The sequence below is a fragment of the Podarcis cretensis genome, assembly GCF_951804945.1.
Source record: "Podarcis cretensis genome assembly, chromosome: Z".
Lineage (NCBI taxonomy): Eukaryota > Metazoa > Chordata > Lepidosauria > Squamata > Lacertidae > Podarcis > Podarcis cretensis.
In genome coordinates this window covers 47154755-47179029 of record NC_137184.1, presented here as the reverse complement: position 1 = coordinate 47179029, position 24275 = coordinate 47154755, and the positions used below count along the sequence as shown (strand labels likewise).

The window sequence follows — 24275 nt, the reverse complement described above, 5'->3', positions numbered from 1 at the left end:
TCCTTGGAGGTTTATAGGCAGTGGCTGGATGGCTATCTGTCATGGATGCTTTAGCTGAGATTGCATTGTAGGGGGTTGAATGAGATGACCCTTGGGGTCCCTTCCAACTGTACGATTCTAGGATTCTAAGAATGAAGATCATAGAATTATAGAATTGTAGGAAGGGACCAGAGGGGTCATCTAGTCCAACACCTTGCAATGTAGGAAACTAAGATTAAGAGTCTCATGCTCTACTGACTGAGTTATCCCAGCAGAATGCTCCTTGTTGTGACCTAAAGTCACTGGCCTTCTTCACACATGACACTATGCCATGGTTTGATGATCAGACAAACCATGGTTCCTGTCCCAAATGCTATACCCCTAGTATATTTGTAGTTTGGTGAGTATTTAGGGTGGGGTGGTAAGCCAAAGCAAGGTTAATAATAATGCTGGGTTCACATGTAATGCTAAGCCACAGTTAAAAACCAAACAAGATTCTATTCATGGTTTGTTGGCAGTAAGCCAAACATAGTTAAGCTGCACAAAGCTCACATGTCACTAAACTATGGCTTAATAAACCACAGTTCAGCATTTTGTGCAAACCAGGCTACTGAATCATTTCTTGAATGCATCTGCAACATGTTCATACAAAACAGATTTGAGCAAGACATTTCAGAACAATGTTCAGTATAGAACTCCCACACAATTAAAATATATCAACCCACCCTACAGTCCCAATTGTTGGAGAGGCTGTGCCCTGAAAGACACTTATTTCTACCTATGGTGGAATGTCCTGGTGTAAGTAAATTTTGGACACTGGTCCAGAAAGAGCTTTCTGCATCAGTTACATAAACTATTGTTTACTCCCCATATTTGCTTACATTATCCTTACATTTGAAGGAACCAGGAGTCCTTCAAATGTCCAAGGGGTTTCGCTGCCTGAAGCAAAGGGCAAAAGTTGCCTCCTCCTCCCAGTCCCATTCCATGTACAAAAGCCCCTATTGCACCCCAAGGGCAATGGCCTAGTAGTTTACTGGGTGCAGGAAATGCTGCATGGGATGCATGCACAGAGCTCTCTCCACTCATTGCCCCTCAACATTTGCCACCTGAGGCAGTTGCCTTACTCTGCCTCATGGTAGTTCCTGTAAAGAACTTTTTGACATTCTTATTTATTGCTGCTAGGCAAACGGTAGTACAACACAAACTTTTGAGCAATCTGTCCTTGCAGGCACCATATAAAAACATTTGGAACAATGCAATTTTAGAAAAGATTACCCACAATCTACATTCATGTCAGCATAAAGAACAGCCACTGCCTTTTAGTACAATACGGTGGGACCTTGTTATTTTATTAAATATTGGGGGACACCCCCCAAACCCTAGAAATTGATAAATGGTAGGATTTTGGTTTATGCACCAACTACTGGTGCTGAAGACACTGAAATTGACCAGTATTCATGGATTAAAGAACCTTTTAATGAGGGTGAAAGAGGAGAGCGCAAAATATGGTCTGAAGCTCAACATCAAAAAAACTAAGATCATGGCCACTGGGCCCATCACCTCCTGGCAAATAGAAGGGGAAGAAATGGAGGCAGTGAGAGATTTTACTTTCTTGGGCTCCATGATCACTGCAGATGGTGACATCAGCCACAAAATTAAAAGACGCCTGCTTCTTGGGAGAAAAGCAATGACAAACCTAGACAGCATCTTAAAAAGCAGAGACATCACCTTGCCAACAAAGGTCCGTATAGTAAAAGCTATGGTTTTCCCAGTGAGAGCTGGACCATAAAGAAGGCTGATCACCGAAGAATTGATGCTTTTGAATTATGGTGCTGGAGGAGACTCTTGAGAGTCCCATGGACTGCAAGAAGATCAAACGCATCCATTCTGAAGGAAATCAGCCCTGAGTGCTCACTGGAAGGACAGATCGTGAAGCTGAGGCTCCAAGACTTTGGCCACCTCATGAGAAGAGAAGACTCCCTGGAAAAGACCCTGATGTTGGGAAAGATTGAGGGCACAAGAAGAAGGGAACGACGGAGGAAAAGATGGTTGGACAGTGTTCTCGAAGCTACCAGCATGAGTTTGACCAAACTGCAGGAGGCAGTGGAAGACAGGAGTGCCTGGTGTGCTCTGGTCCATGGGGTCACGAAGAGTCAGACACGACTAAATGGCTAAACAACAACAACAGGATTTTGGTTAGGTGGAGTATTGAAGGGAAGATTGCAGGCAGGAGGGAAAATACAGGCAAAGCTTTCTTTCCAAGACAGGGCCTCACCTGGGGTAAAGGAGTTAATGTGACAAAAAGTGTTGATGGCCCTTGTAAGAGGAATCTTGGGCCTGGGCAGACAGAAGGTTCCCAGAGTAACTGGGTGAAAGTTGACAGGAAAAGAGTCTTCAGAGCAAGGTATGCTGGGAAGAAGCAGAAAGAGGCCAAAACTGAGATCCATTTTGGGAAGGTTGACTGAAGTCTGGTTAGGAGAGATGACTTGGACTCCAGTGCTGTTCTGCTATGAAGTACAAGCCCCTCTTGAAAGGACCATGCTGTAAGATCTGGACTCTCTCCATGCAGACTGAAGGTGTATATAGGTCAATAAACCATATTTCTTAAAGCAGGAGTTTCTGCTGTGTCTTCAGTTCTTCAAATTGCTCAGTTAGTAGAGCATGAGACTTTTAATCTCAGGGTTGTGGGTTTGAGCCCCATGTTAGGCAAAAGATTCCTGCATTGCAGGGGGTGGACTAGATGACCCTCATGATCCCTTCCAAATCTACAGTTCTATGATTCTCCAAAGGAGCACAGACCCTGGGTGAGTGCTTGGAACCCTCTGAAATCTTGCTGCTGCTCGGCAGAGATTCGGGGTGGGGGTGGCGCCCAACTTTTGTAGCAATGTATACCTCTAATCACAGAAAAGAACATCTGTGAGAAACCGCAAGAACGATTTGGCTTGCATCATCTTCTTATAGTCTTCTGTCAAGGTCCAGCTTCTATTCTTGTATTTGTACTTATCCTGCCCTCCCACTGATGTATGACTTCCTTACATATGGAGCCAATGCTCCAGATCTCCTGTTTTCTTATGGCGGATGGGGGGATGTTCTATGTTGACTTCATATTTTCTGTTTGTTATCTATACAGTTAAGAATCCAATCAATTATTTTAAAAAAAAACCCTCTGTTTTGGACAGCAGTATAAATGTTGACCTCAATTCTGCAATTAGTGAAAAGTGGTGGTGACATTTATCTAGGACAAGCCAGTTCAAAAGGTAAAAATGTGTCCAGATGCAGAAGCTCAGGAATGGAACACAGGAAGTTGCCTTATAATGAATCAGTCTCATTGGTCCAATATTGTCTGCTATGACCGGCAGCAGCTCTCCAAGGTTTCAGACAGGGATCTCACTCAGCCCTACCTGGCGATGCCAAGGATTGGACAGGGCACCTTCTGTGCTCAAACCAGGAGTTATACCGGGGAGCTATGGCCCTTCCCATGTAATTTGACAATGTTCTTAACTGCAGGGAAAGATCACAACTAGAGATCCCCACTAGAAAAGGAAATGTGTCTTAGGCTGCCTGTGTATTGGTGGCTTAAAACACAGCTAGGTAGTTCCTTTTTCTCAATTGAAGCTAGTTTTGAGGGGAGGCACATCAAGATGCAGTATTTTATAAGAAACAAAGGACTAGATACAGAATAGAGCGGACATGTTGTGCTCTTGATCAATTACAGTTGTAAAGGTAAAGGTAAAGGTACCCCTGCCCGTAAGGGCCAGTCTTGCCAGACTCTGGGGTTGGTGCGCCCATCTCACTCAAGAGGCCGGGGGCCAGCGCTGTCCGGAGACACTTCCGGGTCACGTGGCCAGCGTGACATCGCTGCTCTGGCGAGCCAGAGCCGCACACGGAAACACCGTTTACCTTCCCGCTGGTAAGCGGTCCCTATTTATCTACTTGCACCCGGGGGTGCTTTCGAACTGCTAGGTTGGCAGGCACTGGGACCGAACGACGGGAGCGCACCCCGCCGCAGGGATTCGAACCGCCGACCTTTCGATCAGCAAGCCCTAGGCACTGAGGCTTTTACCCACAGCGCCACCTGCGTCCCAATTACAGTTGTGCTCCTGATCAAATTTGCAGATGACACCAAACTGGGAGGGGTGGCTAACACCCCAGAGGACAGGATCACACTTCAAAACGACCTTGACAGATTAGAGAACTGGGCCAAAACAAACAAGATGAATTTTAACAGGGAGAAATGTAAAGTATTGCACTTGGGCAAAAAAAATGAGAGGCACAAATACAAGATGGGTGACACCTGGCTTGAGAGCAGTACATGTGAAAAGGATCTAGGAGTCTTGGTTGACCACAAACTTGACATGAGCCAACAGTGTGACGCGGCAGCTAAAAAAGCCAATGCAATTCTGGGCTGCATCAATAGGAGTATAGCATCTAGATCAAGGGAAGTAATAGTGCCACTGTATTCTGCTCTTGTCAGACCTCACCTGGAGTACTGTGTCCAGTTCTGGGCACCACAGTTCAAGAAGGACACTGACAAACTGGAACATGTCCAGAGAAGGGCAACCAAAATGGTCAAAGGCCTGGAAACGATGCCTTATGAGGAACGGCTAAGGGAGCTGGGCATGTTTAGCCTGGAGAAGAGGAGGTTAAGGGCTGATATGATAGCCATGTTCAAATATATAAAAGGATGTCACATAGAGGAGGGAGAAAGGTTGTTTTCTGCTGCTCCAGAGAAGCGGACACGGAGCAATGGTTCCAAACTACAAGAAAGAAGATTCCACCTAAACATTAGGAAGAACTTCCTGACAGTAAGAGCTGTTTGACAGTGGAATTTGCTGCCAAGGAGTGTGGTGGAGTCTCCTTCTTTGGAGGTCTTTAAGCAGAGGCTTGACAACCATATGTCAGGAGTGCTGTGATGGTGTTTCCTGCTTGGCAGGGGGTTGGACTCGATGGCCCTTGTGGTCTCTTCCAACTCTATGATTCTATGATCCTTCTGGTGTGCCACCCTTTGGTCCCCACCCTCTCACTTGCGGCTCCTAGAAGCTGTCAGAATGAGACAGCGGCCACAATCCTGGGAATGGCTTTGACTGGCCGGCTAAACCAGGTGAGGGAAGTCAGTGGGTCAAACCATTGGTGTGTTAGGGACTTCCCTGCATGCGAAGACAGGCTCCAGCATACTGAGAGGATCAGACCAACCGTGGGTCCAATGGTCAAGAAGGCAGCTTTTGCACGTGCTGTAGAGGGAAACAAGGGGGCAGGTGGGGCTTGTCCACCTGGGAAGGTAACCCATGTAGAAGAATGAAAACTCAGATTCTAAACCTCCACTGGCTTGTGGGATACATTCAGGAGAAGAAAAGGCTCAGGAGTAAACCCTACACAAATCCAGAGTGGAGTCCCTAAGATGGTTGGATCGGGCCTTGTATGCCTCCTTCTGGCAACTCCTGCAGCCAAGCGGGTCCCAAACGTATTGCTCTGTTTTGCTTTGGACCACATCAGTGAAGCTGGCAGGTGGATCTTGTTGTCTGGATGGCCTGGGACACTGCCCAAACTTGTGGGCCAGGCAGGACACTTCAATTTGATTTCACCCCTGGAGGTGCACTCCATCGTCTCTCGAGACCGACAGATGCCAGCAACAACTTTAAAGAGCAAATGTTGACCTCTGCTGTTGGCAACTCCTTCCTGTAGGGCAGGAATGATGCTGTCTTCCTCTGGCTCTGAGCAGAATGGAAAAAAGAAGTTAGCAACACATTGCTGCTGAACTCCACTCAAGGCCTTGTGGGCAAATCTCACTGAGCTTGCTGTTGCTCACTTTGCTTGCTATGCTGACACTCCCTGCTCGGTCACCCTGCCCAGGCCATGTTAAGAATTCCCCGTGGCTGCGGCAGCAACTGTTTCAAACTATTGCATCCACATCTCTCTTGGCCTGTTTTTCAGATATATGCAGGAGTGTCATGAGCTGAACTTGCTCTCTGCTTTCAAGCAGGATGGGGCCGTGGATCCGGAGAATGTGGGCGATGCCAGCAAAGAATCATCACTTGGAGAATCATCATGACCAGATATGGCCTGCAGGTGAGAGGGTGGATGAAATATACTCAGAGTCCTGCAGTGATTTCATGCTCTTTATTGCAGCTTGTAAAACAGTGATTGAATTGTCCCCCAAACCTCAGGCTTTTATATACATTATTTACACAAGCTTGTCCTGTCTGACTGGCTGATTCTGCTTCCCTCCTGGAGCCTGATTGGTCTTCTCCTGCAGGCCAATCAGTTGTTCCATTCTAGGATCCTACCTACCTATTGTTCTAGGATCCAAGCTTGGTACATAACAGTGGACTTCAGGCCACATTCAAGTTCCCCCTCCAAGCCCAAGTGATGGGCAGCCCGGCACTTCCATACCCACTGCCCAGGCTTGCGCTCCAGGGAGGTCTCTTTCATGTCACTAAAGCAGTCGTTTGGCTTCACACTCGGAGGCACACTCAATTGTCTCTCAAGACAGATGGCAGCCTACAATTGCTTCCCAGACCAGGGGTGGGAGTGCACTGGATGGATAGTAAAGATGTGAACACAGCCTTAATGCCACCCTGGGCTGCATAGTTATATGAGTAGCAGGACTGTAAAGATGCGCCAGAGAGAAATAATGAGGCAAATCAATCCTTTTTATTAGGCATAATAGTGATGTGTCTGCATATGGTCATCAGAGGAAGCAGAAGAAGCAGTGCACAGCAGGAAGAAGGACAACAGAAATTTCATGGGTTGGAATAGAAACAGATGACGCCTGAGAGTTTTCCCTCACCAAAGCTGCTATGTCATTGTCTTATCCACATGTTATTCTATCTTCCATATTTTATAGGACTAAAAGATCCCAATTTATCTTCTCAATAATTCCTCTATACATTATATCTTGAAAGGACATTCAAAGCATATTCTTCCCCTCAAAGAATTCTTGACACTGTAGTTTACCCCTCACAGAGTTACAACTCCCAGTAACCCTAAACAAACTACAATGCCCAGAATTCTTTGAGGGAAAGAATGAGCTTCGAATGTGCTTCAAAGGTACAGTGTTCATACACAGCCTCGGGAGAATTCTTTCTTTCTTTTTTCACGGCCAACTCCAAACCTAAGGATGCACAGACACTATAAACCGAAAGCACATCCAAAGCACATGGCTTTCTGCAAAAAAAATTCTGGGAACTGTAATTACCCCCCCCCAAAAAAAACTGGAATTCCCAGCTCCCTTAAGAAACTAGTTCCCAGGATTCTTTGAGGGAAAGCATATGCTTTAAATGTGTGATATGTACAGAAAATGTGGCCAAGTTCTTCTCCATAGCCATCAAAACCAGGCCAAAGCGATTAAAGGGAAGATGAATTCAGAGTTAAAACTATGCATTTTCCAACTGCTTCTGAGCATTCACCTGTTTTGTCAGAAGCATTTTCCAACTGCTTCTGAGCATTCACCTGCTTCTGAGCATTCACCTTACTTCATAAGGCACAATTTGTGTGCATGCATATTGTGAATATTATGTATACTGTGGAAGACTTGATAACCCTACAATGTACCTGAGGGCTAGAGGGGTTGATCCACAACATACATTAAAAGCACACTACTTCCCCCTTGAGAATCATGGAAGCTATAGTTTGTATAACTCTGTGCAGGGGAAACCACAGTGCCCAGTATTTTTTGTAGGAAAGTTATGTGCTTCAAATGTGTGATGAGTGCATTTTGGACATACTGTGCAAATGTGCCGTTAGCACCAAATAAACTAAACTGAAAACAAAAGCAGCTTGGAGGCCAGGCAGAGGAAAGATAAGGGATGGAAAAAGGCAAGTGCTGGAGAAAGAAGGACCTTAAACCCTGTTCCTAAGCCTGCAGACGTAAAAGAACACTTGGCAGGGCTGTATCTATAGATGGGCTGGCTGAGGGATCAAGGATTTCTAAGGGGTCAATGCTTTTGGGGAAAGGTTCTCTAAAAAGACGGGCAATAGCCTCAGAAGCTCCTAGCCAGGGAGCATGACAGACCCACAAGTGGCTGTTCCACAGGCCCTACTCGATGTTGACCTTGAGGGTAGGGTCTGCAGGAATGCCAGCCACTCCTCCAGCCTTGCCCATGGCATTGTTGCAGATGGGTAAATAGCCCCCACCAGGGAACAGCTCGCTGACACAGCAAATGCTTTCACGATAGTTGGGCTTGAAGCTCTCCACTGCATCCTTGGAGACCCCTGCCCATTCCTGCAGGGAAAGAAAATGTTGAGAATGGAATGAGGTAACCCACTCTGCTATGCCTGCCTCCATGGCTTTCCTTCTGGGCTGGGCAGTTTCTTCACTTGCTCAAGTGATGGCCCAGAAAAGACAAAAGCACTGATCTTCTTCTGCCTTTCTATGCCACCCACAATGTAGAGATATAGTTGTGCACAGACAGTACGCTTGCAAAACTAGACTCTGAGATTCTGCAAGCCTTAGAACCTCCAGTTATCTGAGACTTGCCCGACTCAGTCCTCTGCAGGCATTTTGCCATCTCTCTATGCAGAGATACAAATTCTGACTTCAAATGTTGCAGAACGCAAGCTACCAAATTTCCCATCTAAATGATCACAGGCATGTTCTTCTTAAGTTTCACTCCTCCCTGGGACAGTGCATTTTAATTCCTTTAACCCCTCCCCCAATTGATTTCCCAACAGAACCTGTCCAAATAAATCCAATTTACCTTTAAATCACCCCTGATTACCTCCCCAAATCATAAATAGGTAATGTGTCCTTAAATTATTGTTTTCTCCAAATTAATATCCTAGCCAAGATCACCCACAATAAAATTGCTCCCAAAATCATTCGCCCACTCAGAAACACTTGGAGCACTGAAAAAAATATCTGGGGCAGAGGCATGCCCCTTACCCCTTTCCTAGCAATGTTATAGTCATGTGGGGCAGGGCTTCTGACCTGGGAGATTATCTCGAGAGGATAGAGAGTCTACATAGCCCAGTTTCTTACCGAGAAATTGCCTTGGTGCGCAGTAAAAAGATCTTCAAATTTATTCCTAGGGTTGGGAATTCTGGGCATCAGTACCAGCCAAACTCTGTGGGGAAGTTAAATTGATTAGAGGTGGGGGTCTTCTCTTTATTGTTTTGAGAGATACTAGGTAGAGTGCCCAGAATTGCAAAGAGTTCTCCCTCTAAGGGAATGCTGGCTGGAGAACCAAACCAACGACCATCCCCAGCAAGGTGGCACTGTTGATCTTTCCAAGAACATCAGCCTTATTTGTGGGGCTCATTCATAAAAGTCAGTCCTGGCCACTCAGTGAACTGTGTTCCGTCATAGAGCTGGATTGGTTTTCAGTCTGTGATGAGATGTGTATGGAAAAAGTGACCTCATCGTGTACTGAAAATCATTCTGGCTGAGCGGCAACAGAGCAAACTGACAAGCCCTTTTTCTCTGCTGTGAAGTCAGTGCTCTGCAAGGACCAGTTCTTCTTTTTAAACTAGCCTTCGGTCTGCAGCAAAAGCACTCAAAATGAAATTTGTTTTTTGTGGCACATTATTTTGTAAGGCTCATTTTTGTTTGCTCTTAAAATGCTTTTGAAACCGTGCCAAGAAATCTGAAGTACTGTACACCCCCCTCCATCTGTTGTTCAGCTGCTGCTGCTGCTGCTGATTGTCCTTGATGACAGATGACATGGTCAGTTCCCGCACTGGGGCCTTCCACAAACTGGGGCCTTCTAGATACTTCAGACTTCAGCTCCCATCATCCTGGCATTAGCTAGGGATGATGGGAGTTGTAGTCCAAAATATATGGAGGGCATCAGGTTTGGGAAAGGCTGCTCAATTGTTCAGGCCAATCCCGGGGCTCCCAGCAGAGGCACTAGCAGCTAATGGCCTCTGAAACGTGGGGATCTGGATGATAGCCATCCATGACCCTCAGTTGCCAACATTTGCTTGTCACAGAACATCATTCACCTTCTGAGCCATTTTGGATAGAACAGAGATGAGAGAGCAAGAATGGGGAAACCAACTGTCTTTACTGGTGAGCTGTTCCCAGTTGCCAGCTAGGCTGTCCCCCCATGTCCCACAAAGCAAAGTCAGCCATGGGTCTAGTATGATTGCTCAACTTACCTGTCCATGCGCATTAGGATCAAGAGAAGGAGAAGCAGGAGGAGGACAGAACCTACAGGGATGATGCTTCTCTGTATCCAGATTGAGACAGGAGGGTCATCTGAGTGAGACAAGCCTGGGCGTTAGAAAGCATGCCCCAGAGAAAGAGGAATAGCCTCACATTGCCTCTCCCTACCTTCCCTAGGTCACTGGAGCTGCCTAGACGAGGGACATTGTTCCATGCCATCCAACATTCCTTAGATGAAAAGAGGGAAGTAGCTTCTGTTCTACATCAGTATCAGTGCTAGCTAGTTGTATTTACTGATTGGGGGTTTTCTTCTTCCCTCAGACTCCCCTAAATTCCACAGTTTTGTATGTATCCTTAAATAACTTTTGTTCCTGACCAGAAGAAGATGCTCAATCAGTGATGCTGATGTAGAATAGAATGTCCTTATTCTCATCCAAGGAATGTTGGAGGCTGTGTTGTTCCTGGAGGGGCTGGGTAGCCAGTCAAACACAGGAGGCAGCAATACAGGCCTCTGGAAACTCTGGTCCCACAGCTATCCTGCCTAATTTCTGGCTTAAAGCCAAGTGCCGCTGGGGAAGCAGAGGTGTCTCTCTGCAGTTGCTCCAGAAAGGGAGGCCATGTCCCACTGCGGCAGCTTGCAGGTGGGACTCAGCCAACAAGGAGGCATCCTAGGGGTCTGTCATTTGTTGGGAGCACTTGCAGACTCTTTCAAGGTGGGGACTCCATCACCTACTGCAAAGTTCAGGTTGCACAATTATTAAATCTGATTTGGGGCTCTTGCTCAACAAAACCATTTTCGCCTTCTCCTAAAGACTGGATGTTTTTTGAGATGGCAGTGGCTTGACTTATAACTTGACTTATATTATTATTTAGGGAAGTTTTTTTAATGTTTTATTATGTTTTATTACATGCTGGAAGCCCTCCAGAGTGGCCGGGGCAACACAGGTAGAATCTAGACACACACACATATATAAAAGCTGTGAAAATTGTTTGTTTTTTTTTTTAAAAAAAAAGTTTTAAAAAGTGCATTGAATTTGTCATTAAGGTCACCATGGCCATCTAGTGTCACATTTGTATAATGCACTTAAAACATTATATTTGCAGCTGTATAGCTGAGTCCCTAGTCAGATGGGTGGGGTACAAATAATAAAAGTATTATTATTATTATTATTATTATTATTATTATTATTACCTCCTTGCAAAACCAAACCAAACTCAAAAGCTCTATAAACAAAAGCATCTGGAAGCACTTTTAATCTCAAACATGGATCTTAGAAGTTGCAGGCCCCACAGTGCCCAGTAGAGGGCAGTACTGCTTACTTTTGAAAATCCCTTCAGAATCCACTGTTTTGAATTAGAATTGAAACAGCAGTTGTTTTTATATTTGTGAAACACCCCTCGAAAAAAGGCCTCCCCCTCCCTACACCTTTCTCAGCTCATCGCCCCCATGGAGAAGCAAGCAATATCAGATCTCTTTAATTCTCCCACCCATTATTTTTCAAACTGCATTTTATAAGATGAGTGGAAGGGTTGAACGATTATAAATATTTCTTTTTATGGAACAATCCTGTTTAGGGCATATATATATATATAGTTATCTGCAAGTTCAGCTGCTACAGTTTCCTGCAACATTAGGGGCTTCTCCAGACAACCTGTTTAATCAGCATTTGTCATGATTCACTTTCACAAAGCTTCCTTGGAGGTTAGATTACATCTGGGCTTTATTAAGCATTTATTCCTATTTATTCGCAGGGAAGTCATATGGCAAAAATCACTCATCTTGCTTTCACCCTGACTTGCTTGCACTGTCTTTATATATTTTCCCATTAACAATTTTCTCACTTTATGATGCATTTCCCAATCACCTTCCAATCTGCAAGAAGATGCCCCCCATGTATAAAACGCCCCCTATTTTTGGGGACTCCAAATTAAGAAAACACCCCTCAGCACTACCCGTGTATAAGACGAGCCCCAATTTTAAACCTAATTTTTGGTTAAAATAACCCCATGTCTTATACACAGAAAAATGCGGTATATTTTTTTTCAAAAGGAAAAAACATGGATTTGTTGTGCTAGGCACTTTAATCCATTTTAGTTGTAGAAACCTCAGTTTCCAGGTAACTAAATGATTTATAATCTGCACTTCCATAAATATAGAGCAAGGCGATATACAACATACAAAGTTATAATAAATTCAGAAAGATGTCACTTAAAGCATCACTAAACACATCAATAAATGCTGGTGGGTTAAAAAGAGAAATTCTTATTACAAAGACTTATCTAAACAATCTAGTTTTCAGGGGGTATCTTAAAGAAGGCAGCGATTGTTTCTGCCGAACCTCTATTGGCAGGGAGTTCCACAGGGCATGGCCTGCCACACCAAAGGCTTGGTCTCTGGCTAAGGCCAACAAGAGCGCAGGGCTTCTGGAACCACCAGGAAGATCTCAGTGGTTGAAGTAGAGTGTAAGAAATCAGTGAGCCTTTAAGGTCCTTTGGGACCAAGTTGCTAAGGGCTTTATAAATCAGGGAAATGGCCTTGAACCTTACCGTATAGCAAATCAGCAACCAGCACAACTCACTCAGGGGGTAGCAGGGAGGTGGTGGTTTAAGATTCCTGCTAAGTGACTTTCCTGCATAGAATCATAGAATTGCAGAGTCTCAAGAGACCATGAGCGTCATTTTAGTCCAGCTCCCTGAAATGCAGGAATCTTTTCCCCAACATGGGGCTCGAACTCACAACCCTGAGATTAAGAGTCTCATGCTCTACCAGCTGAGCTATCCCTTCCAACTCTAGCATTCTATGATTCTACTATGGCTTTGAACCAGGCATTGGGAAACTGGCACCCCCTCGTCAAGCTCATCCATCGCATTATGAATGGACTGAGCAATGAAGCAGTAACTCAGTGTGGCATCTAAGATTTCTTGTTAAATGACTGCCAGACTTTGAAAAGCCGTTATCGCTGGATCAAGTTCATTTGTTCTTCTGAATTAATTGCAGCAAATAGTTTTAAGTGGGTTTTTGAATAAATGTGCAATTCATTGTTACTGCTATTCTGAAGGATCATGTGAGTCTCAGTGGACCGAATGGCAGTTTACTACCATAGTTAGCAGACTCTAATTTTGTTGCATTCCCAGGATCAATCTATATCATTAACCTTTATTATTATTGTTTCAGTATTATTTTTATTATTTTTTTGTGTGTTTTTTTTTCATTATTGTGGGAGTCTTTTGTTTTTTCCAGCTGCACCATATGGTCCATGGTAAATCCGGCAATGGAAAATTTCTCTGGTGCCCCCCCTTCCCTTGATGCCCTAAGCAGTGCTTATTTTGATCAATGGTTAATCCAGCCCTGGCTAGAGGGCTGGGCCCTTCAAGGATTCTCCGTTCTCTCCAAGGAGGTGAAGCCTCAAGGAGGAAGTCAGAATACAGAGGTTTAAAAGGCTTCATTCTGCTCCCAACTCTTGTTCAGTCAGAACTCCCTCTCCATGGTCTCCTAGACCTGATTCATCCTCTGTGGATTCAAGCATCATAATCATAATCATAATAATAATAATAATAATAATAATAATAATAATTTATTATTTGTACCCCACCCATCTGGCTGGGTTTCCCCAGCCACTCTGGGCGGCTTCCAACAAAGATGAAAGCATCATACCACAGCATCATACCACCGCCCAACAATAATAGAAAGATCGTCTGTACCTTCCCTAGTGGTGTTTGTCCCCCAGAATAAAGGACCGGCTGGGTCGCTCCAAACGTTTGTGGTTGCACAAACAGACCTTACTTTAGACTTAACATAGAACGTGTAGAGCTTTTGGGGATCCACACTGGCTACGCTGTACTTCATATCATTGGTCTTCACCTCCTGAAAGGGAATGCCAGAGAGGTAAATGTGCACCTGGCACAGAAAGCAGCAGCAGCAGCCCCCCCCCCCCCGCCGCCCTTGGTGCCTCCCCCAGTCAGCCTCATGCGAAACCCAGCAGCTCTTCCCCCGCAACTGAGTAAAATGATCAAGGGGATGGAGCAACTCTCTGTGAGGAAAGGTTTCAACATTTGTGGCTTTTTAGTTCAGAGAAATAGTTGTCAAGAGAAGACACGATACAAGTTTATATGATTATGCAGTGCAGAGGACATATCTTTTCTTCCTCTCATATAATATTAGAACTTGGGGCTGTCTGGTGAAGCTGAACATTGGAAGGTCCAGGACAGAGAAAATAAAAGCACCTCTTCACAGAGAGGAGAGTTACAACTATGGAACTCACCATCACAAGGGGCGGCCCAGAACATTTTGCTGCCTGAGGTGAAACAGGAAAGTGCCGCCCTGAGTGCACCCTGGCTGAAGCCTTGCTGACCAGTGATCTCATGAGAGCCCTGTGAGATCTCATAAGAACTCTGCAAGATTCCATGGGCCCCCCATGAAATTTCGCAGGAAGCTGGAAGCAGCTATGGGTCTCCATACACTGCTGAGGAAAGGTGAAGAGCTGAACTTTAGATGGGCAAAATGAGAAATGGAGAGAAGCCTAAAGGGAGAGATTAATCTGTTCCTATGAGAGTTGGGCTCTGAAGAAAAGAGAAGATTTAGTTTGGGCAAGGAGCACAACTGGGAAACTCTTACCAAATGAGGAATTGTATTGTTACACACACCACCCCAGTCTCCAAGTGGTGTGAGATCCCAGGGGCACCAGGGGCACTTACCAGAGGCTGTGTTTCCTTTTAGACAAAGACACACAGTGGAGACTGTGGCATCTTTATGGTATATGGTTTATTTACTCGTATATACAGCCTGAGCCTAGATGGAGGGAGTGCAGAGCATTCACATCCCAAGCAGGTCCTGTTCCTTCTACTGCTGCAGCCTCTGATTCACGTCTGACCCTTTTCTCCGCCCACTACACACAGCTGAAAGAGGGGCCCCACCCTTCCTTGCTTGGCATAGTCTCCACCCTCCTAATGGCTTTCTTGAGGGGCTAATGACTCTGCCATTATTGGTTTCGTTCCTCCAATGAACCACACTCAGCTAACTATGCCTAAGCCAAATCCAGCAGAGTTTGGCACAGCTTAATCAAACCTTCAATTAATCAATTCCAACTTTTACTAAAACCAGGAATCATAGGGAGGATCTAGCACCCAGGAGTTGAAGGGATCCTTGCCACCCCCCACCCCCCCCCCCCCCCGTATAACAATATTTTATAATGGGGGGGCCTGTGGCTTCCACATCAGAAGGTCAAGGCAAATCTGCACTTAGCCCTCCCAACTGAGATAACACCAGTACCTGCCATTTTTTGTCCTTGCTGCTTTTATACGTGATATAATGCTCCAAGCAGTGTTTTTTGGGGCTGGCTGAACCCCAAGACAGTAGCAGCTGGTTGTTGCTCTTCTCCTCAAAGCGGAAGTCAATGGGTGGACTGGGTTTCACTAGGAGAGAGAAAGGAAATCTGTGTATATGCGAGATGGAGAATATGCAACAGTGTATATGCAACAGCCACTCTACCTCCCTTGGCTCAAATCAGGATCTAAATCAGTGGGTGATGCCACCCCCGGGGGGGCACTGGAACAATCCAGGGGTGAGGCAGTAGCCTTGGGTGCAATTAGGGGGAATTGAATAAAAATAAGGGGGCCGTGGAAGCATAAAGAAGAGAACACTTTGAAAAACCATTCGTACATGATTCATCTGTTGCGTAGTGACCCTCACTGCTAGGTTGGGCACCATTGTGGGATGGGGACAATGCCTTTCAATATTATCTTTGTTATCTTAATTTTCAGTGTGCAATGTGAATGTTACTATGGTTGGTTTTAATAAATGATTTTAGAATTCCAAGCTTCAAGATGTCTTATTTATAACAACATCTTTCTTTACTATATCTTAGGATGTAGGTAGAAATATAGATGCATAAAAGAACGCAATTTTGTCACTACATCTTTCTGTTTCTTCACTTAAAGAAGGTAGGATTTCCACACACTCACACCCCGAAAAGTCAGTGGTAGGTCAAATAAGTTTGGGAACCTCTGATCTAAATCTGCAGCCTAGTCACAGAGAAGTTCCACATGCTCATGAGAAACAGCATGATCTGGAAGATCAGAAGATCCCATTACTTATCCTTTCTTTGGATTCTCAGCTCAAAGAACATTTTATGTGGTAAAGGATCCCAGTCTATTTCTGAATTGGATTTGAAATTATTTTATATATGAAAGGTACAAAATTGTTGACATTGTCTTTGGATGTGAAATTGCCCTCCTCTATGCAGGAGACATGGGTGGGACGCGGGTGGCACTGTGGTCTAAACCACAGAGCCTAGGACTTGCCGATCAGAAGGTCGGTGGTTCGAATCCCTGCGGCAGGGTGAGCTCCCGTTGCTTGGTCCCTGCTCCTGCAAACCTAGCAGTTCAAAAACACATCAAAGTGCAAGTAGATAAATAGGTACCGCTCTGGCGGGAAGGTAAATGGCATTTCTGTGCGCTGCTCTGGTTCACCAGAAGCAGCTTAGTCATGCTGGCCACATGACCCGGAAGCTGTGTGCTGGCTCCCTCGGCCAGTAAAGTGAGATGAGCGCCGCAACTAGAGTCACCCACAATTAGACCTAATGGTCAGGGGTCCCTTTACCTTTATGTAGGAGACACCAGCTTACAAATTAAAGGCAATTAAGGGGCACGTCAACATTAAATCCTCAACTGCACTGAACAGGAATTGATAAAAAGGAAGAACCTGGAAAAAGGAAGCTTTTAATTAAAGGCACAATTGCCTTAAAGCCTTAACAGCAATTTAATTGCGCTTTATTGGGCCCATTTAGGCATGGCGTTTGGGCATCTATTTTGTAACAAACCAGAATCTCTGGCAATGAGAAGGGACAGCTTGCTCGCATTTAGTCTCCAGCCCCCCCCCCCCCTTTGTGACTTAGGTCTGATCTGAAGTGGGAGTAAACAACGTAATACATCTCTAGAACGAAGGTCAGAAAGGAAAGTGTGGGTGGAGGATGAGGACTCTTCATCAGGGCCGAGCTCCGAAAATGCAGATAAGATCATGCAGATAAGAGCTCGGAGTCCCAGCAGAACAGGATGAAGAATTTGGGCCTCTTTTCTCCTGTGTTGCAGGCAGAGCATGGAAAGTTCATTGAAAAATAATAATCAATTCAAGTGTATCGTGTCCAAAGAGGAACTAATTCCTGTTCATGTTTGTTTCTTTGCAAAAATAAGCAGTTCACAGTTTGAGGTCATCCAAATAACTCCCGGCGAGAGAGAGAGAGAGAATATTACAATGTGCTGTTCTGAAGTATGAAATACACTTAAGAAGACTGTTACAAGTGTGGACCTGAACCTCACAAGACTAACATAAAAACAAATACCTACAGTGAAATGCTTAAATTTATTTGCCCAACAATTACATTTCTTCAAGTAAAAGAATCCCAAAGAGCTTAGTTTTTAAAAAACAAAACATGTAAGGGGATGAACTTAGAAACTGTTCAAAGTTCTACCTGCAAATGAATTTAGTCACATTCCATTCACCCAGCAATTAAAGGGGGCTCCTTTACGTAGTTCAGGGATCTTTAGATAATTCAGTAAACTTCACTGAACTGAATTAGTCTGTTCTGACACACCAGCTATAGCAGGGGTCAGCAACCTTTTTCAGCCATGGGCCGGTACACCATCCCTCAGACCATGTGGTGGGCCAGACTATATATTTTTTTTGGGGGGGTGGACGAATTCCTATGCCCCACAAATAACCCAGAGATGCATTTTAAATAAAAGGCCACATTCTACTCATGTAACAACACACTGATTCCCGGACTGTCCGTGGACCGGATTGAGAAGGCGATTGATCCGCATCCGGCCAGTGGCGTAGCGTGGGGAGTGCAGGGGGGGGCTGGCCGCACCAGGCGCAACATCTGGGGGGGCGCGCTCGCCGCCTCCGGAGTCGCCGAAGAGCCTCGGGCGCAGGCTGTAGCAGAGCCCCATGTCTCGCAGAACCGACGAGCTGTGCGCGCGTCCGGGATGAAGGCGTCCGGCAGGCAGCGGCTCTCAGCGCTCGCCGCAGTCCCCGCGCATCAGGGCCGCGGAGGGCGCGCCAGGCAGCCCCTCCTCACAGCCCCGCCGCCGCCGCCGCTGCTGCAGCTGCTGGGCCATGTTGCATTTTCCTCGCCTCTCTGCCCTCCTCCTCCGGGCAAGCGGTGTCGTTTGGGCGGCAGCGCCAGCAGCAACTCGCCTCAGATCACCTGACACGGACCCGCCGCCGCCGTGGCTACTTTACCGTAAATACCCCAGCCCAGGCAGCAGCAAGAAGAAGCTGGCAGCGGCGGCAGGTTAGGGGTTAGGGGCGCAAATTACTTGCCTTGCCCCGGGTTAGGGGGCGCAAATTACTTGCCTTGCCCCGGGTTAGGGGGCGCAAATTACTTGCCTTGCCCCGGGTGCTGACAACCCACGCTACGCCGCTGCATCCGGCCCATGGGCCTTAGGTTGCCTACCCCTGGGCTATGGGCTCAAACTTATAAATACACCCACAAGTTGGTTTGGCTCAGCAGGAAATCTATACCTTGGTTCTGCAACTGCATTTCTTTTTGGAAAACCTTCATACCGTCACTTGTGTTGACATAAATGTGAAAGTATTTAAACAGTTTAATCTCACGGAAGCGGCATCCAGTGTTAATATCACCACTCTGGAGGTAAATCTCACACTGCTTTTCTTTGTCAGACTCATACCTAAACAAAATGAGGCTTGGGGTTAGTCCTTTTCAACACCATCAGAGAACTGCAGTTCAGAACCTGAATACCTTGAGGACAGCCCTGTGTTGTTTGTCTTCTAGCCCAGGTGGAACATGCTTCTGAATACTAATACTAATACTAATATTTTTTATACCACACCCATCTGGCTGGTTTTCCTCAGCCACTCTGGGTGGCTTACAGCACATTAAAAATTGTAAAACATTAGACATTTAAAATTTCCTGATACAGGGCTGCCTTCAGATGTCTTCTAAAAGTCATAGATAGGTGTGTTTTTTTTGCAGATAAAGTAGCTCAGATTCAAAAAAAGGTAGACTCCACCATGGGTGCAGGGCCAGGGTGGGAGAGTGCTAGACTCCTGTCTAGTCAAATTGCATGGGATCAGTTCCAATCTGTTACCTCTGAGGATGTGGACAGGCTGCTTGAAGGTGACCCAGAAACTACAACTAATTCAGAATGTGACAGCTAGACTGGTGACTGGGAGCGGCCGCCGAGACCATATAACACCGGTCTTGAAAGACCTACAGTGGCTCCCAGTATGTTTCCAAGCAGAATTCAAAGTGTTGGTGCTGACCTTTAAAGCCCTAAACGGCCTCGGTCCAGGATACCTGAAGGAGCGTCTCCACCTCCATCGTTACCTCTGAGGGCCTCCTGGTGGTTCCCTCACTGCAAGAAGTGAGGTTACAGGGAACCAGGCAGAGGGCCTTCTTGGTAGTGGTGCCTGCCCTGTGGAACGCCCTCTGGTCAGATGTCAAGGAAATGTTACAAAATGGATGCTCAAATGCCAAGAGAGGGATGAGGGCAGGTGTTGGTGGGGCAGAGCTCCATTTACCCGAAGGGCCTAACCTGGGTGTATCTGTCTATGCTAGGGCAGAAGGCTGGGAGGCCAACAGGAGCTAGAGCTAGAGGCAGTAACTGGCAGAGCCCACTGTTCTGGTTCTGTCTCTGCCCTCCTTCCTGCTGTGTTGCATAGAAGCTGACACTGAGACTAAAGAGGAGGCAGCTGACAGGCAGGGCCACCCCTTGGGGTGGTTGTGTGTAATAACCGACCCTCCAAGTGTCCCTATTTTCCAGAGACAGTGTCGGATTTACAGAAGCCGCCCCTGTTTCTTCTTTGGTCCTGGAATAGCCTACTTTTCCTTAGGAGATCCCTATTTTCACTGGAGAAATGTTGGAGGGTATGGAGTTACACAACTGCCAAGCCAAAGAGATAGGGAACTATACAACCTTTAGAAGACATGTGAAGACAGCCCTAGATAGGGAAGTTGTTTTAAGTTTAGTTATGTTTTTATAGGTGTTGAAAACCACCCAAAGTTGCTGGGGAAACCCAGTCATATGGAGGGGCTATAAATAAAATGATGATGATGATGATGATGATGATGATGATGATGGAATGGTATGTAATAAGGCAGGCAGATAGGGGCTGGCTATAGGTAGACTGGGGACGCAGGTGGCGCTGTGGGTTAAAGCCTCAGCGCCTAGGGCTTGCCGATCGAAAGGTCAGCGGTTCGAATCCCCGCGGCGGGGTGCGCTCCCGCTGCTCGGTCCCAGCGCCTGCCAACCTAGCAGTTCGAAAGCACCTCCGGGTGCAAGTAGATAAATAGGGACCGCTTACCAGCGGGAAGGTAAACGGCGTTTCCGTGTGCGGCTCTGGCTCTGGCCAGAGCAGCGATGTCACGCTGGCCACGTGACCCGGAAGTGTCTCCGGACAGCGCTGGCCCCTGGCCTCTTAAGTGAGATGGGTGCACCAACCCCAGAGTCTGTCAAGACTGGCCCGTATGGGCAGGGGTACCTTTACCTTTACCTATAGGTAGACTGAGGTTGGAGGGCCAGTGCCCAATTCACCCTAATGAACCAGCAGCCGTTGTTCTCTCTCCCAGGTGAGGAATCCTTGCTCTGAGGAAAGGTTTCAACATTTGGGACTTTTGGTTTAGAGAAAAGAGCAAAACTTGGATGGCTTTGAAAGAGGACCGGACAAATTAACTGAGGAGACGGCTATTGATGGCTACTAGCCAGGAGGACGATGTTCTACTGCATCATGGTTGGAGGCAGTGATGCTTCAGAATACCAGTTTCTGGAAGCCACAGAAGGAGAGAGTGTTGCTCTTGTGCTAAGATCCTGCTTTTTGGTTTCCCACAGGCATTTGCTTGGCCACTATGAGAACAGGATGCTGGACTAGATGGGCCCCTGACCTGGTCCAGCAGGGGTCTACTTATGCTATTCTGTTAATTTGGTCCCAGTCTGGCTCAGGGTTGGAAGAAGCTCCCCAAGAAAGAGGAAGGCTGGGAGAGGTTGGTGGTGCATTGGCTGAAGCTTGGACAAAAGCCGTTCCTGTAGAGCAGAGAAGCAAGGCGCAAGGAAAGCACATACCAGTAGTAGAGGGAATAGTTTCCTGCAGGCTTCTGTTTGCTGCCCCAGTCACAGTCCATGTATTCATAATCGAAGACGCTGCACTCCAGGTCTGCAAGAGAGGACCTTCCATGAGTGAGTCTTGATGTGGGTGGGGAAGTTTGTTTCAGCCTGAGGGCCACATTCCATTCAGGGCAACACCCTGGGGACCAAATCCCCAGTGGTGGGTGGGGCCACAGGCAGGGCCATAGCTGGGGGGGGGGGTGAGATGGACCCCGGCCAGGGGCACAGGCGATGGGTGTGTGTGTGCAAAAACGACTAAAAATAAGTCCATAAATATAAATAACAATTATTGCCTCATAAGAAATTGTTTTAAATAGAAGGTGAATTGAATGGGTGGAAGGGTTGGAGGAGAGGCAGAAAGAACAGCTAATCTGTCCGTGGCTGGGGGACGCAGTCTGGACGGTTCTGCCAGGGGCGGAACCACAGGCCACAGGCAAAAGTAGGTGGAGCAATGAATGTCAGATTTCACTTTTATATACTGCAATATGCTGGTTTCTACACACACCCACACACCCCACCACTACCACCCCTCCCTCTTTTCCCCCATCCAGGGAAGGAAGAGGCATTTTCAGAGATCGAGGAAACATTCCAGCCAAGCAAAAACATTCAAGAAGCAAAGCCAGTGAGCAATGTGGCCTCATGGAAGCTGGGACTTGGCGGGGGGGGGGGGGGAGATATCCATGAGGCCCAGAGAGCTGTATTTTGCCCCCCACCCCAGGCCTAAGTCCCCACCCCAGCCCTGCTCTGAAGGAAGCCATGCTGTGTTCACTGCCCACCAAACCTTCCTGAAACAAAACCTGTCCACAGCTCTCCAGCAAAGTTACCTCTACACATACAACATCAGGCACAGACCATGCCACATAGTTCAGTTGAAATGGGGCTGGATCATTTGTTTGCCCATTTATTTATAAACATAAATATATAACTAAAATTAATAAATAAGAATAATCCCCAAGCTAGGGTGGGGGTGGCTAGCCAGGATTTTTGCCTCGGGTGTAGCCTCCAGAGAGGCACCATTGAGGATTCCAGCCTGTGTGTTTGTGTGCACACAAATGCATGGGGGGTGGGTGAAAAAAAGCCTAGTCTCGCCCCTGCCCTAAAGCGATTTACCGGAAAATGTTAGGTTAAAAAAAGGCAATAAGCCACACTTGCAAAACAGTGTGCTTTTGATAAACAGCAGAGCACAGATGAAATCAGCAGTTATGAAAATCAAATGTGCATAAGATTGCGTGTCCAGGTAGGCTTCCCTATGCAAAAAATGGATTTTGGCAGGCATCAAAAACAATCCAACAAAGATGTGTGCCATGTATTAGTAGGCAGGGATTCCAGAGTGCAGCTGCTGCTACACCAAAAAATCAATTTCTTGCAAGTGCAGAACAAACTTTATGTGACACTTTCGATAGTGCCAGTTCCGCAAATCAAACCAGTCAAGAAGGCACATCTGGGGCTGGGTGATCCTTCAAGTAAATGGTTAAATTGCCCAGTGCTCAGGAATGGCTAATATTCAGCACCATCACCCCAACAGTTCTTGTGAACACTTTACTTTTGCTACCCAATCTGAGCTGGTTGTATTTCATCAGTTAGTCCTGTCGGAAAGTACACCAGGACACTTTTGGTTGGGAGAGGGAAGGAGATATTTACTTCTTAACTGGTGACTGTGGATGAACAGATTAGAAGTTGGTATCAGCATTGGATTTTAAATTGTTTTTATGATACAGGCAATCGTTTTTACCGTTTCTAAACATGCAATTATTTTACACATATTTTTTATTAAGTTGTTAAAATTTGTTAAATAGCTTCAAGATACATCACAGCCAGTGATTCATAAATGATTCATAAATGAAACAAATACTGTAATAGGTGACTTTCAACTAAGTTTTACTGAGAGTGAACCCACTGAAATTACCGTAATGAACATGACTAAGTTAGGTCCATTAATCTCAGTGGGGCCATTCTGAGTAAAACTTAGCTGAAGGCCGCTCTCAACAATACTAGTGCTAATTACTGTTCCAATGGACATCCATTATTTATTGTATTTTTGTTTATTAACCTTTTATGTATGTTGCAAAAAGTGCTACATAATATTCATTCCTCACTTGCAAGGAAATGATCTCAGGCATGGCAGCAACGACTGGCAGGAACTTGCTGCTTATTTATATCAGGCAGGCTGTTGTACTGTTTCTGATGTCTGCTTGGGGGGGGGGATGTATATGTAGGCAGCCCTAACTCAGACGTGTACATTTGTATCAAAACAGCAACAAAAACCAGTGCTTTTTTTCTGGGGGTACGCAGGGGTACTCATACCCCTAATTTTTGTATGAATCTTTGTACTTTTGTCCATTGACTGCATTTATTTTTCCCCATTTGAACTATAAAATGGTGAATTTTTTTGAGTCAAAATGAGAGTACCCCTAAACTATTATTATTATTATTATAATTATTACAAAAGAAGCACTGACAACAACGACACCCTGTTGATTTTATGTCCAACTCAGCGAGGGCAAAAAGAAAGTGATTGTTAAGTGGAAATCATTCCCTGTTCTTGCCTGACATTCCAGCCCCACCTACTGGCAATCTTTAGGAAATATTTCCCTGTGGTTTTACCATTATAAGTGCAACAGCTGTTTATGGACACAAAAGAAAGTAAGTTATGGATTCACAGCCATAAGAACTGACAAGACCTGAATGTAGCTTTTTGCAGCTCAGGGGACGTTCCCCAACATTGCAGAAAGTATTGAAGAACAGATAGAATGTGGGTTAGAGGTTGCTGCATTCATCCTCTTAGAATCATAAAATCTCAGAGTCCCAAGGCACCCAATGGGTCATTTCATCCCACCCCCTGCAATGCAGAAATCACAGCTGAAGAATCCCTGACAGCAGGGGTAGCGAGCTCCCAGCCCATAGGGAGTGGGTTACCTTGCTGTGGAGAACTCTCTGTGGCTTGCTCGGTTCGGCCCAAGAACAGGAGGACCAGCACAAGGAACATCCTTTGTTCCCTCGAGGCCTCCATCACCCTCCTAGCAGCCTCCGCTTTGCCAGAGACAAGTGCTCAGCTCAACAGGATGTGGTTATT

At 46.0% G+C, this 24275-nt stretch overlaps 1 protein-coding gene across 1 annotated transcript; it reads right to left on the bottom strand.

The window, feature by feature from the left end:
* Window positions 1-6608: 6608 nt before the first annotated feature.
* IL2RG (interleukin 2 receptor subunit gamma) lies at window positions 6609-24275 on the bottom strand. The gene is made up of 8 exons (XM_079963022.1): window positions 24119-24275; window positions 21161-21251; window positions 18603-18769; window positions 15351-15493; window positions 13784-13946; window positions 10075-10174; window positions 8957-9041; window positions 6609-8200 (listed from the first exon to the last, which is right to left on the bottom strand). The coding sequence occupies exons 1-8, from the start codon at window positions 24210-24212 to the stop codon at window positions 8015-8017; spliced, it is 1029 nt and encodes a 342-aa protein (XP_079819148.1). The 5' UTR covers window positions 24213-24275; the 3' UTR covers window positions 6609-8014.